Raw genomic sequence first — 15,497 nt, forward strand, 5'->3', positions numbered from 1 at the left:
TAGTGAAAAGCTGCCGAAAACCACATCATGAAGGGATTTTGGAGCCGCTGTCCACAAAGCACAAGAAGCTAACTCAGTACTTGCACAGTGTCTGATCTCAGGAACATGCTGCCAGGTGAGGTGTTTGAAGCAGGTGCAATCACTATAATTAAGAGGCATTTGTAGACATTTAAACAGACACTTCCCAATAGACATTTCAATAGAAGAATATGGTCCTAATGCAGGGATTAGAATTGATGGGGGTGGGGGCAGGGAGTCAGTATAGATTTAGTGGGCTGAAGGGCCCCATTCTGTGCTGTATGTCTCTATAACTGAGGCAGATAATAGGGTGACTAATGGAATGCTGGCTGCTTTTCAGGAGTGTGAAGTCTTATGGAAACTGCCCAGTGAGACCACATCTGGAGTACTGCAAACAGTTTTGACACAGTTAAGTAAAGAAAGATATTATTTTGTTGAAGGCAGTTGTGACAATGTTCACAAAGATGAGTTTGAAAGAATTGCATTACGAGGACAGTTTACACAGGTTGAGACTGTACCCGTTGGAGCTTAGAAGAATGAGAGCGATGTTATTGCAGATCCATAGTGAGGTTGTCAAGATGAATGAGAAAAACATGGTTCCTCTCAGGGGAGAGTCCAAAGCAGGGAGACATGGTCTCAAAATGAGGGGCACCCACTTAAGACTGAGATGAGTAAGAATTTCTTCTTTCAGAAGGTTGTGGTCTTTGGAATTCCAAGCCACAGAGATCTGCAGGGAGAGGGTAGTGTACTTGCATGCTTTTAAAGCTGAGATAGATTGCTGATCAGTAATGGGATCAGGGAATAGGTAATGGGCAGAAAATGAGAAGGGTCTCCACCCTACTGAGTGGTAGATCAGACGCAAGGGGTCAAATAACCTACTGCTATATGACTTCTTACATTCCTATGGAACTATTCACAGACATGTCTGATGGATACCTTGCCCTGCAGTGCAGTTCAGTTCCCGGCTCCACCCTGACTATTTCAACTGTTAATACTGCAAAGCTGGTGCGGTAGTTTTCCCCCATTCTAGCAGGATGTTCTGTAATTTAACCTCTACCTGGCTTAGAAACCTCCCAGAGTATCTCTTCACAAAAAAGGTTAGAGAGGAGATTAACACAATAGAAAGGAAGGGCATTAGCCTGGAGGATGTGGAATCGATATTGGTAGAGCTGCATAACACTACGGGGCAGAAAACACTGGTGGGAGTTGTGTACAGGCCACCTAACAGTAGTAGTGAGGTTGGGGATGGCATTAAACAGGAAATTAGAAATGTGTGCAATAAAAGAACAGTAGCTGTAATGGGTGACTTCAATCTAAATATAGATTGGGTGAACCAAATTGGTAAGGGTGCTGAGGAAGAGAATTTCCTGGAATGTATGCGGGATGGTTTTCTGAACCAACATGTTGAGGAACCAACTAGAGACAGGTCATTCTAGATTGGGTATTGAGCAATGAGGAAGGGTTAGTTAGCAATCTTGTCGTGCGAGGCCCCTTGGGTAAGAGTGACCATAATATGGTGGAATTCTTCATTAAGATGGAGAGTGACATAGTTAATTCAGAAACAAAGGTTCTGAACTTAAAGAAGGGTAACTTTGAAGGTATGAGATGTGAATTAGCTAAGATAGACTGGCAAATGATACTTAAATGGTTGACGGTGGATATGCGATGGCAAGCATTTAAAGATCGCATGGATGAACTACAATTGTTCATCCCAGTTTGGCAAAAGAATAAACCAGGGAAGGTAGTGCACCCGTGGCTGACAAGGGAAATTAGGGATAGTATCAAGTCCAAAGAAGAAACATATAAATTAGCAAAAAAAGTGTGGGACACCTGAGGACTGGGAGAAATTCAGAGTCCAGCAGAGGAGGACAAAGGGCTTAATTAGGAAAGGGAAAAAAGATTATGAGAGAAAGCTGGCAGGGAACATAAAAACTGACTGTAAAAGCTTTTATAGATATGTGAAAAGAAAAAGATTGGTTAAGACGAATGTAGGTCCCTTACAGTCGGAAACAGGTGAATTGATCGTGGGGAACAAGGACATAGCAGACCAATTGAATAACTACTTTGGTTCTGTCTTCACTAAGGAGAAGATAAATAATCTTCTGGAAATAGTACGGGACCAAGAGTCTAGTGAGATGGAGGAACTGAGGGAAATACATGTTAGTAGGGAAGTGGTGTTAGGTAAATTGAAGGGATTAAAGGCAGATAAATCCCCAGGGCCAGATGGTCTGCATCCCAGAGTGCTTAAGGAAGTAGCCCAAGAAATAGTGGATGCATCAGTGATAACTTTTCAAAACTCCTTAGATTCTGGATTAGTTCCTGAGGATTGGAGGGTGGCTAATGTAACCCCACTTTTTAAAAAAGAAGGGAGAGAGAAACCGGGGAATTATAGACCGGTTAGTTTGACATCAGTGGTGGGGAAAATGCTAGAGTCGGTTATCAAAGATGTGATAACAGCACATTTGGAAAGAGGTGAAATCATCGGACAAAGTCAGCATGGATTTGTGAAAGGAAAATCATGTCTGACGAATCTTATAGAATTTTTTGAAGATGTAACGAGTAGAGTGGATAGGGGAGAGCCAGTGGATGTGGTATATTTGGATTCTCAAAAGGCTTTTGACAAGGTTCCACACAGGAGATTAGTGTGCAAACTTAAAGCACATGGTATTGGGGGTATAGTATTGATGTGGATAGAGAATTGATTGGCAGACAGGAAGCAAAGAGTGGGAGTAAACGGGACCTTTTCAGAATGGCAGGCAGTGACTAGTGGGGTATTGCAAGGCTCAGTGCTGGGACCCCAGTTGTTTACAATATATATATATTAATGATTTAGACGAGGGAATGAAATGCAGCATCTCCAAATTTGTGAATGACACGAAGCTGGGCGGTGGTGTTAGCTGTGAGGAGGATGCTAAGAGGATGCATGGTGAGTTGGATAGGTTAGGTGAGTGGGCAAATTCATGGCAGATGCAATTTAATGTGGATAAATATGAGGTTATCCACTTTGGTTGCAAGAACAGGAAAACAGATTATTATCTGAACGGTGACCAATTAGGAAAAGGGGAGATGCAACGAGACCTGGATGTCATTGTACACCAGTCATTGAAAGTGAGCGTGCAAGTACAGCAGGCAGTGAAAAAGGCAAATGGTATGTTTGCATTCACAGCAAAAGGATTCAAGTACAGGACAGGGAGGTTCTACTGCAGTTGTACAAGGCCTTGGTGAGACCGCACCTAGAGTATTCTGTGCAGTTTTGGTCCCCTAATCTGAGGAAAGACATTCTTGCCATAGAGGGAGTACAAAGAAAGTTCACCAGATTGATTCCTGGGATGGCAGGACATTCATATGAAGAAAGACTAGATCGACTAGGCTTATTCTCGCTGGAATTTAGAAGATTGAGGGGGGATCTTATTGAAGCGTATAAAATTCTAAAGGGATTGGACGGGTTAGATGAGGGAAGATTGTTTCCGATGTTGGGGAAGTCCAGAACGAGGGGTCACAGTTTAAGGATAAAGTGGAAACCTTTTAGGACCGAGATGAGGAAAAACTTCTTCACACAGAGCGTGGTGAATCTGTGGAATTCTCTGCCACAGGAAACAGTTGAGGCCGGTTCATTGGCTATATTTAAGACGAAGTTAGATATGGCCCTTCTGGCTAAAGGGATCAGGGGGTATGGAGAGAAAGCAGGTACAGGGTTCTGAGTTGGATGATCAGCCATGATCATACTGAATGGCGGTGCAGGCTCAGAGGGTCAAATGGCCTACTCCTGCACCTATTTTCTATGTTTCTATGTAAAAGAATAATGGGCAAAGTTGTCGTATGGCAAATCCACAACATTAATTGTGCAGAAACTAATCCTTTTGAAAGTCTTTGCCAAATGATTTTCTTGCCCTTTTAACTGATTTCCTGAAAATATTACTCTTGAAATTCCTGTTTGATATACTAATGAAATAACAAGCACAAACATGACACTTCAGAGGATATGCTTGTAAATACAGGCACATACATTCCTCCAGTAACTAACTACATATACAACCATAGAACTTTACAGCACAGAAAAAGGCCTTTTGGCCCTTCTTGGCTGTGCCGAACCATTTTTCTGCCTAGTCCCTCTGACCTGCACCTGGGCCATATCCCTCCAAACGCCTCTCAACCATAAACCTGTCCAAATTTCTCTTAAATGTCAAAAGTGAGCCCACATTCACCACTTCATCTGTCAGCTCATTCCACACTCCCACCACTCTCTGCGTGAAGAAGCCCCCACAATGTTCCCTTTAAACTTTTCCCCCTTCAACCTTAACCCATGACCTCTGGTTTTTTTCCTCCCCTGGCCTCAGTGGAAAAAGCCTGCTTACATTCACTCTATCTATACTCATCATAATTTTATATACCTCTATCAAATCACCCCTCATTGACCTACGCTCCAGGGAATAAAGTCCTAACCTATTCAAGCCTTCTCTGTAACTCTGTTTCTCAAGTCCCGGCAACATCCTTGTAAACCTTCTCTGCACTCTTTCAACCTTATTAATATCCTTCCTGTAATTCGGTGACCAAAACTGCACACAATACTCCAAATTCGGTCTCACCAATGTCTTATAGAACCTCACCATTACATTCCAACTCTTATACTCAATGCTTTGATTTATAAAGGCCAATGTACCAAAAGCTCTCTTTACAACCCTGTCTACTTGTAACGCCACTTTTAGGGAATTATGTATCTGTACTCCCAGATCCCTCTGTTCTACTGCACTCCTCAGTGTCCTACCATTTACCTTGTATGTTCTACCTTGGTTTGACCTTCCAAAGTGAAATACCTCACACTTGTCTGCATTAAACTCCATCTGCCATTTTTCTGCCCATTCCTCCAACAGGTCCAAATCCCTCTGCAAGCTTTGAAAACCTTCCTCACTGTCCACTACACCTCCAATCTTTGTATCATCAGCAAATTTGCTGATCCAATTTGCCCCATTATCATCCAGTTCATTGATATAGATGACAAATAACAATGGACCCAGCACTGATCCCTGTGGCACACCACTAGTCACAGGTCTGCACTCAGAGTAGCAATCCTCCACTACCACTCTCTGGCTTCTTCCATTGAGCCAATGTCTAATCCAATTTACTACCTCTCCATTTATACCTAGTGACTGAATCTTCCTAACTAACCTCCCATGTGGGACCTTGTCAAAGGCTGTACTGAAGTCCATGTATACAACATCCACTGCCTTCCCTTCATCCACTTTCCTGGTAACTTCCTCGAAAAACTCTAGTAGATTAGTTTAACATGACCTACCACACACAAAGGCATGCTGACTGTTTCTAATAAGTCTCTGTCTATCCAAATACTTGTAGATCCTATCTCTTAGTATTCCTTCCAATAATTTACCTTCCAGCCTATAATTTCCCGGCTTACTTTTTGAGCCTTTTTTGAACAATGAAACTACATGGGCTATCCTCCAATCCTCCGGCACCTGACCCGTGGATATCGACATTTTAAATATTTCTGCCAGGGCCCCTGCAATTTCAACACTAGTCTCCCTCAAGGCCCGAGGGAATACCCTGTCAGGTCCTGGGGAATTATCTACTCTGATTTGCCTCAAGACAGCAAGCACCTCCTCCTCTTTAATCTGTATAAGTTCCATGACCTCCCTACTTGTTTGCCTTGTTTCTATAGACTCCATTCCAGTTTCCTTAGTAAATACAGATGCAAAAAAACCATTTAATATCTCTCCCATTTTTTTTGGTTCCATACATAGCCGACCACTCTGATCTTCAAGAGGGCCAATTTTATCCCACACTATCCTTTTGCTCTTAACATACCTGTAGAAGCTCTTAGGATTATCCGTCACCCTGACTGCCAAAACAACCTCATGTCTTCTTTTAGCTCTCCTGATTTCTTCCTTAACTATTTTCTTACTCTTTTTATACTCCTCAAGCATCTTATTTCCTCCCTGTTGACTATACAGGTTATACATCTCTCTCTTCTTCTTTATCAGAGTTCCAATCTTGTATCTTATATCTTGTATGCAACTATCATATGAATGAACTGGTTTGTGAGAAACCTAGGTACATTAATAACATGGAGATTGACTATCAAAAGGATATTGTTGGGGGATTAGTTTATCAACAAGCCAAATATTCCAGATAACAGGTTATGTTTAATGATACCCAACAGACAAACAAGTTTTACAATCTTCTCATTGTCGGTTCCAAAAGGTAGGAATTAATTAAGTTTACAGTCAACCACCTTTGAAATGCAACTGTGCTTGAAATAGAATCCTCATTGTACGAACATCCTTATTCAATGACTATAGTTATTTCCTTTTACCCCTTACACCATCAAGGGGCATAAATAGGGAAGACAGATGTAAACTTTTCTCATTGAATACTCATTTTCCCAGGCCTGAGAAGCTTAACTCCAACCTTGGCTTTCTAGCACATCAGCATGACCTTTCCAAAGGATCAGAGTTGTTTGTGACAAAGTTTATCTTCTAACCACTATTCCTTGTTCAGCTTCCTGTTGTAAACAGCAACTAGTCCTCGGTTCTTAATGTAAGTTGCAAGCAATAACAAGTTTGAAGTTAAAAGGACAGTTTTGCAATCAAACAGCACAGCCAACAGAACACAGGCTGCTGGCCCTCAGCAAGTGACTGGCTGCTCAAGAGATATGGTTTACAAATTTAAGTGACCATTCTACATTCTGGTCTGCATGGGGTTATGTTGAGTGGACTACATCAAAACAGGCAACTACAGCTAAGTTATTTGCATTATTGTGATCAAGATCAAGGAAGGTTCCAGACCAGACCTAGCACATCAGACATGGTCACTGGGAAAGTGATCAATCAAGTTTGCATAATTGAGTACTCAAAGAATCAGCCACCACAGCATTAATTTTAGGCGTCTGGAATCTCTGTTCCCAGAACCTATTAGACAATCTATGTGGATTTGTCCCAGCAAAGATATCTGAAAAATACTGCATGTAAATAATGCCAGCTAGTAGCAAAACAGTATAAATGCTAGAAGGCATTGCAGATCTTTTGGAATGACAAGAAGAAAGACGGAAAGGTGGGGTTATGATTGTATTGGGTTTGCTGACTGTGAATTTCAAAATGCAAGCGAAGACCTTAAGCCCTATCCAATATAGATAGCTACAGGTACCCTCACTAAAGGGAGGTTATACTGTAGCTATCCACTCTTCAAAGACTAGTTCACTTACCTGTTTATCCTCTATGGTGAGCTTACAGCCAATACCAACTAGTTGAGTAGTGCATCCCCTCTCCCTACAAAGGAGGAGATATTTCCATCTAACAAAGTAGTTGATACACAGTACATTTGTTTTTAGTGATACATGTTTAAATCCTGATAAAGTTCTTAAAACACATTTAAAACTCACAGAAGTTTTCTATATTATAACAAATTTCCAAATTACAAATGACTTTTCAAACACAAAAGATTTCTAAAACACAAGTGCAATTCCTGTAAGTTAAAAAGGCATACAAATGAGATGCAGATGACCGAATCATCTATTGCAGAAAACAAAGGCAGAAGACTGGATTCTCATCACCCTGTCTTGCTGTCAGTCTTCTTGCTGATCTGTGACCATTCCTAACTAGCTTGACTATTTTCCAATACTTATACTGTTTTTCTCCCACAGGTGACTTGACATGCATATGATCATGGTCTAAAAGCTTCTGGAGAGAGAGAGTTCCCAGATACCCATAATTAATGCTGTAATACAGACTCTCTTAGTACACAGATCTTCCAACTATTAACAGATCAGCTATTTGATGTGCTATGTGATTGTGTCAATCTAGTCTGCAAGCTTCCTTGAACTAAATAACTTAGCTAGAGTTGTCTGGTTTGATGAAGCCAATTGACGTAACCAGCTTGTGTTACGCTGCATCTCTTAAGCAGTCAGCACCGTGTTGTGGGCCTTTATTCTGTGCACTATAGACAGTGCTGTTTGCAAAGCTTTCCTTTTAACTTCAGACTGATTATTGCTTGCTGTTTACATTAAGAGCTACAGAATGGCTTCCATTTATGACAAGAGCCTGAACAAAAATATTGGTTGGAAGTTTAACTTACTCAAAAACAATTCTTTAATCTCTACAAGTGTCAGTTGTGATTTTAGAAAGGCGAGATTAACAAAGAAATAAAGCCCCATGGCACTGGACAGTGAATATCCATCACTGTGATCGTGATGTATTCATCTGTAACTCTTTGGTGTATTCTTTTAATTTGTAAGAATTGTACTTGTGTTTGGAAATCCTTTGTAGTTTGTAAATCTTTTTAAATTCAGAAATTTTTTATAAATCAAAAATCCTCTGTGAGTTTTAAATGTATTTAAGAACGACCTATCTAAAATTCAATGTTTATCACTAAAAATAAAAACAAACTATGTTTATACTTTGTTAGCTGGAAATATCTCCTCCATGGTGGAGGAGGGGACAACCACTAAATTAATGACTATTGACAGCTAGACCTCACCACAGAGACTGGATAGGGTCTTTGAAGAGTACAATGACCTCCCAATTATGATAGTATCCATAGATACCATCATCGGATAGGCTTCAAATCCCTTATAAGTGTAAGGCTTTGTCGACAGTAAACCCAATAGCATCGCACCATAGCAAAGGTATCTATAACCAGAGGGCATAAGTTTAAGGTATTAAATGGGAAGTTTAGAGGGGATATAAGGAAGAAGTTCTTTCTCCAAGAAGGTGGGTAGAGTTTGGAACACACTACCTGAAAGGGTAATAGAGGCAGCGAGTCTCACAACATTTAAGAAAGACTTAGATAAGTACTTGGCCTACAGACTTCAAGACATAAAGTATATGGACCAGGTACTGATAAATACAATTAGCAGCTTGAGTGCCCCTTATCCAAAATTCCAAAATCCAATATTTTTTGAGTACTGATATCACATCACAAATGGAAAATTCCACAAGGCACTGGGAAGATTGCTAGGTGATGAACAGGTCTCTGTGCACCACAGACAATTCTGAGAAGTAATGAACAGGTGTCAATGAGGAATTGAAAAACACTGCATAAAATGAAAAGTGAAGATCTTGATCGTGTATTGAAAGAGTGAATTCATCAGTGTTGCAGAGAACACATGCCACATAACGATATGCTGATCATGAAACAATCAAAGATCTATCACGATGAACTGAAAATTGAAGGTAATTGTGAATATTCAGCAGGCTGGTTGCAGAAATTTAAGAAAAGTCACAGCATTAAATTTTTAAGGATTTGTGGTGATAAAGCATCTGCTGATCACAAAACAGCAGGGAAATTCATTGATGAGCTTGCCAAGGTTGTCACTGTTGAAAATCTAACACGCTGAACAGCTGCATCAGTACATGTGTGTGACGAACAAGCGTAAGAACTGGGAATGATGGTGATGCCAAACAGCCACTGACTGTCCACCTGAGCAGATGGGGTAGTGATAGCTTACCTTTCTGATGGTTGGATGTACTCATGCACAAAATTATTAAAAACATTCTATAAAACTAGCTTCACAGTACATGTATATGTAATATAAATGGATTTCACATTTAGACTTGAATCCCATCCCCAAGGTATCAAATATCCAAAATCCAAAACACTCCAGCCCTAAGCATTTTGGGTAAGGGGTGCTCAACCTGTCGTATAGATGAATACTTGACAGTCATCAAGGACAGAGTGGGCCAAAAGGCCTGTTTCTGGGTTTTATGACTCTTAGCACTAAGGGCAATTAAAACCAAATTTATATTAGTTCTACTTCTGGGTGTGACATAGTGATGGAGAGGTGGTTTGGAGTCTGCAAAGGGGTAGGACATCACCATGTTGAGAAGCACTGTCCTCTGCCTCTGGAGGCAAGGCTATTTAGGGGTGAATATTGATAACAACAGGCTGGGGTGTTGGTTGGAAGAAACTGTGATCTTTAATGCTACAATATGGACTTCACGAGCATTGATGAAAGTCCATATCTCAAACTATATATGACTACAGTATAAAACTCTAGTCTGTTTAAGTGTTTTATAAATTACTTAGCCTGACTTTTGAAGAAATAATTCACATCTATTGAAATACTCTGATTTTGCCCAGTAACATTAAAATCCAAATAGTGCTACTTCTTTATTGTGCAGTACAGTTCACACAAGGATATATACCAGAACTTCAATTTTGATATAAATAAAAGTTTTTTTCCAAATACCTTCAGGACAGTATCTCAATTTCTGTAAATACCAGGGACCTTTCCATATTCCGAGCCATCATACAGTGACTACCAGATCAACAACTAGTTGTACTATGACCAATACTGAAGGAATTATGGCAAAATGACTCAATATCGCAAACCAAGGAACACAGTATTGCTACTGCTACTCTTTGTACTCACACATTTCTAGTCACTTTATCACAGAGAGTGGCTTTGATCCAATTGTAGATTTTTAAAGTATTCATATATGATAAACAATTCTTCGAACCTCTGACTTGCCAAGTTGCAGCAATGATGCTGATTCAGAGTCAAATGAAAGTTCAGAGGCTGCCTGATGTAGATCAGATTTATATCTGTGTAAAACTGTGATTGGTAAATTTGTCTGTAAATACACGCACTTGAGTCAAGTCAAAAGCACTGCAAATGCACATAACAGTAGTGTGGTGACAATGATACTCACGCTGTAAAAGAATTTTTCTCGGTGGAAGTGGATGTTCATTAAAAGATAACAGAATAGCACAAAAGCTTTGCGTTCCCATCCTAGCAACCAATCTCATTTTAACTTAAAGGTCTGGAAGCCAGGAATTTTAAATTTCTGAAATAATGGCATGTTGTTTGTATTGTACTGTAATCTTTCAGAGAATTTTGGAATGCTATTGCAATCCAGGAGTCCAGATTTATCATGAACTGCTCCACATAATAAGGCGGGAATAATTTCCCTCAAATATCAAAACAAAGTAAATACATTCTTTTCACATTTGTGGTGCTTTTTAGCAATAATTATTTATATATATTGGGCAGCTGGAAGCACTAATTTCCTGTTTAGTTAGGTTAAATACCTTAATTGGCCAACTTCCATTTACTATAAATGTTAATCTATTGCTGTCCCAGGGAACATGACTTAACATCTCAAAGCTAACTAGGCATGGGCCACAAACAGCATTGACTCCCATATCTTAATATTTTGGAAGGGGGAAGAGATTAAATTTCTTTAATTTAACAAGTTAAAGCCTGCTTTAAACAAATTAAAAATAGGTTTTGCCCATTACTTAGAAATTGACAGTGAAAACTGGGTGGAGGTTCCAGAACAAGGAATCATCCATGCCAAATGGTCACAGTGTGGAAGTAACATTTCCTAGAGGTATCACCCTCTTCTCTCCATGAGTTACTGTGTGCTTTGTAAGCTGTGTGTGGCAAATAATTAGATTTTACGTTGGCACAAAACAAATATAATGGGGTACCTCCGCCAAATGGAGCCCATATCACTCGCCTGATGGCTTTGACCCAGTCCTCCATATCATTCTGGGAGTTTGCCATTAGGAGGAATGCTTCATGATTGACAGCCATCCGGTCCCGGTCCCCAGCACTCCCTAGAAGGAAAAAGCAGGAGAATCAATTCATTGGATTGTTGCAGTGACTACAGTGTTGGACTGACCGCTGTTTTTTTTTACAAGAAGCGACAATTACCTCAATTACGAAAAAGCTAAAGCATTTACCTAGGACATAGAACATAAATTCCTGGGTGTTACTATTTCAGAGGACCTGTCCTGGACCTAGCATGTAAATGTAATTGCAAAGAAAGCACGACTGCACCTCTACTTCCTTAGGAGGCTTCGGATATTCGTCATGACATCAAAAATGTTGACAAACTTCTGCAGCCATGAAGTGGAGAGTGTATTGACTGGCTGCATCACAGCCTAGAATGGGAACACCAATGCCTTTGAAAGAAAATCTTACAAAAGGTAGTGGATTTGACCCAGTATATCATGGGTAAAGTCCTCCCAACCACTGAGCACATCCACACGAAAGCAGCGTACATTCTCAATGCTCCTCACCACCCAGGACATCTGCTTTTCTCACTGCTGCCATCAACTGTTCAAGAACAGTTACTACCTACCCCTCAACCATCAAGCTCTTGAATAAAAGGGGAATACTACTCATCTGCCCATCTTCGGAAGTTCTCACAACCAATAATCTCACTTTCAGAACTCCTTATCTTGTCATTGTTAACCTTATCATGTTCTTGTTATTTATCACTATTTATTTATATTTGCATTGGCACAGTTTGGTGTCTTCTGCACTCGACTTGATCTTTCATTGAATCTTTTTATAGTTACTATTCTATGAATTTGCTGAGTATGCCCGCAGGAAAAAGATTCTCAGGGTTGTGTGCGGTACTCTGATAATAACATTTATTTTGAACTTTGAACAGCATAGTAAGGGACCCTTGGCCCATGATATTGTGCGGATCTACGCAAACCTCCTCCATGATCAATCTAACACAACCATCCACTTTCCTACATCCACATGTCTATCTATCTGACTCCCAAATGTCCCTACTGCATGAGCCTCTACCACCATCCCCAGTAGGCACCCATCTCTCTGTGTGAGAAACCTACGTTGGATATCTCCCCAGACCGCTTCTACTCACCTTAAACAGATGCTCTTTGATATTGGCCCCTGCCACCCTGCCTTTTTTCATTCTATACGGCTCTGTCAGGTCACCTCTCATCCTCCTACATCCAAAGAGAAAAGCCCTAGCTTGTTCAAAGTTTTCTCATTGGACATGTTTGCCAATCCTGATAAAATGTCTTCTGAAAGAACATGCTAATAAGTCTGTAGTAGGAAAGCTGAAATATACTGGAACTAAATAGGTTGCCCGTGAGGTGCTCCTGGAGTCACCAGTTATAATCACCATCACCATCCATACGTCCTAGTTGGTGCAAGTGAACGAAGCTGATTTTGTTAGACACTCTCTGATGTAACTAGAAGGAAGACTGCAAACCTAAACCTACATTCATAAAGTTAGACAGCATGGAAAGAGGCTCTTTCCAAATGAATCCACAGTGAGCAACAAACACCCATTTACTCTAATTCTACTTTAATCCCATTTTCCCATTCTCCCCACATCCTCATCAGCTCCCCATTGGGATGTACCACTGACCACCACACTCCTCACACCACCCTACACCCTCTACACTCCATATCACTCTACACTCTCCACCCTCCACACAGCACCCTACACCCTCTACACTCCACAGACCACCCTACACACTCCACCCTCCATCCTCTACACTCCACATACCACTCTACACACTCCACCCTCCACACACCACCCTACACCCTCTACACTCCACAGACCACCCTACACACTCCACCCTCCATCCTCTACACTCCACAGACCACCCTACACACTCCACCCTCTATCCTCTACACTCCACATACCACTCTACACACTCCACCCTCCACACACCACCCTACACCTCTACACTCCATATCACTCTACACCCTCCACCCTCCACACAGCACCCTACACCCTCTACACTCCACATACCACTCTACACACTCCACCCTCCACACACCACCCTACACCCTCTACACTCCACATACCACTCTACACACTCCACCCTCCACACACCACCCTACACCCTCTACACTCCATATCACTCTACACCCTCCACACAGCACCCTACACCCTCTACACTCCACATACCACTCTACACACTCCACCCTCCATCCTCTACACTCCACAGACCACCCTACACACTCCACCCTCCATCCTCTACACTCCACAGACCACCTTACACATTCCACACTCTATGTTCCACATTACACACTCCACACCACACACTTCACAGACCACCCTACACACTCCACCCTCCACAATACATACTGCACTCTACATACTACACACAGCACACTACACCCAGAACTGGGAAAGAATCTCTCTCTCTCTCTCTCCTTTATTAATTGTCATCTGTATTTTTTATGCCATTCATTATAATACTATGGAGTTACCATATCAAAGGATTCTATGTGTTTTCTCTCACGGACAAAATTGACTTTCAGACATCAGTAAAAATGGGGATGGCCTGTAATTAATGTAATACATACACTCTCTGATGTACATGTAGTACCTGCTCAGGGACTCATTCCACCATACATTCTACCCCTCCCGGTTCTGCCCACACACATTGTGCTGCAGGGGAACTTCCTCCCACCTTGTGAAACCCCTCCAACTTCTCAAACACGGTTGCAATTTTAACGATCTGAACCCCAATGCTCAGAACTGTGGCAGAGGCATCACTTGAAAATGAAGCAGCAATGACAGAGAATAGCGCTTGGCTGGCAACACTGAGTACACGGCAAACATCCATCTCCAGTTTCACTCAGCTCTGTGCAATCGGCTCCATTGACTTCAGCATGAAGGGTGAGGAGGAACGCAGCAATTTCCCATTATGTTTGGAGCTCGCAACCAGAACAAGCCCATTCCCCAGCTCGAATTACCCCACACCTTATTTTACAATCGACAGCTAATAATAAAAATCGAGCATCCGTCAGCAGCTCCTTCCCAGGTTACAGCAGGATTCTCTTGCTCTAAACTGTTCATACCCTGAGCAGTGTGTAATTGGGACTTTCTGCCATGAATCATGCTCCGGAGCAGTAGAAGGTCCCTAACACCCCGTAGCAACCAGCAAATGAATCCCACTAGTTTTCAAAATGCACATTCATATATATTTAAGCTGAGTTTGTAACCTGCGGGGGGGGGGGGGGTGTTTACTGTTCAGAGTATGTTTCATGGACAGTTTCTGAGTGTTTTAAGAAGGCATCTCCACTTGGCTCTCACCCCAACATGCAGAAGCCCCTAACAAAGCACACTGGTTCAGACTACTGTAAAGTGATATACTCTGTTATCTGAGAAAACAGAAACAACTGAGGAACATTGAGAAGTGTGAAACAGAACCTAGCTGTTTGGTGAAACAAGTCAGTTTGTGGGCTGAGGGGTTTTTGTTGACTTCACTGCCAGTCTGGTGGAGGAGGTCATCAGGGTATTTCTGGATTGGTTAGCTTGTTTATTCAGCACAGATAACTTCTTCATGCCAAGATTGGAAAAAAGGAAAAGAGCAAATAAGGAGAATGTTACCTTGGCATTCGGAAAGTTAACTGTCCTTCCCTTCCCAGCAAGGTCAGCCCAGTGCAGTGCTGCCTTTTGGAAAAGCCGTGATTGAGAATCTCAGCAGCACACAAGGCTGAAACTAATATCGGGCAATTTGATGCTTACACCAACACAAGTGAATCCCGGCCTTGAACCGGCAGCTGCACACTGCGGTCACCACAATCCCAACCCAAGTTCCTGTCATTATTCTCTTTATTTTGCTCAGTACTTTCAATCTGAGTCTTCAGCAAATCAGCCATTATTTGCTGAAATGCCTGACCAGGCATTGCTAGCATTTTCTAGTTATAAAACTGCTTGACACCAATGTTCTCCATACCTATT

At 41.4% G+C, this 15,497-nt stretch overlaps 1 protein-coding gene across 6 annotated transcripts in view; it reads right to left on the minus strand.

Moving 5' to 3' along the window:
* Positions 1–15,497, minus strand: part of LOC132378983 (rho GTPase-activating protein 22-like) — a 472,736-nt gene that overhangs the window by 77,986 nt on the left and 379,253 nt on the right. For all 6 annotated transcript variants that reach the window (XM_059946399.1, XM_059946397.1, XM_059946400.1 and 3 more), the window contains one exon: positions 11,461–11,589. In XM_059946399.1, coding sequence (XP_059802382.1) covers positions 11,461–11,589 — 129 coding nt within the window. The remainder of the gene's footprint in view (positions 1–11,460; positions 11,590–15,497) is intronic.

This window comes from Hypanus sabinus, chromosome 21 (genome assembly GCF_030144855.1).
Source record: "Hypanus sabinus isolate sHypSab1 chromosome 21, sHypSab1.hap1, whole genome shotgun sequence".
Taxonomy (NCBI): Eukaryota; Metazoa; Chordata; class Chondrichthyes; order Myliobatiformes; family Dasyatidae; genus Hypanus; species Hypanus sabinus.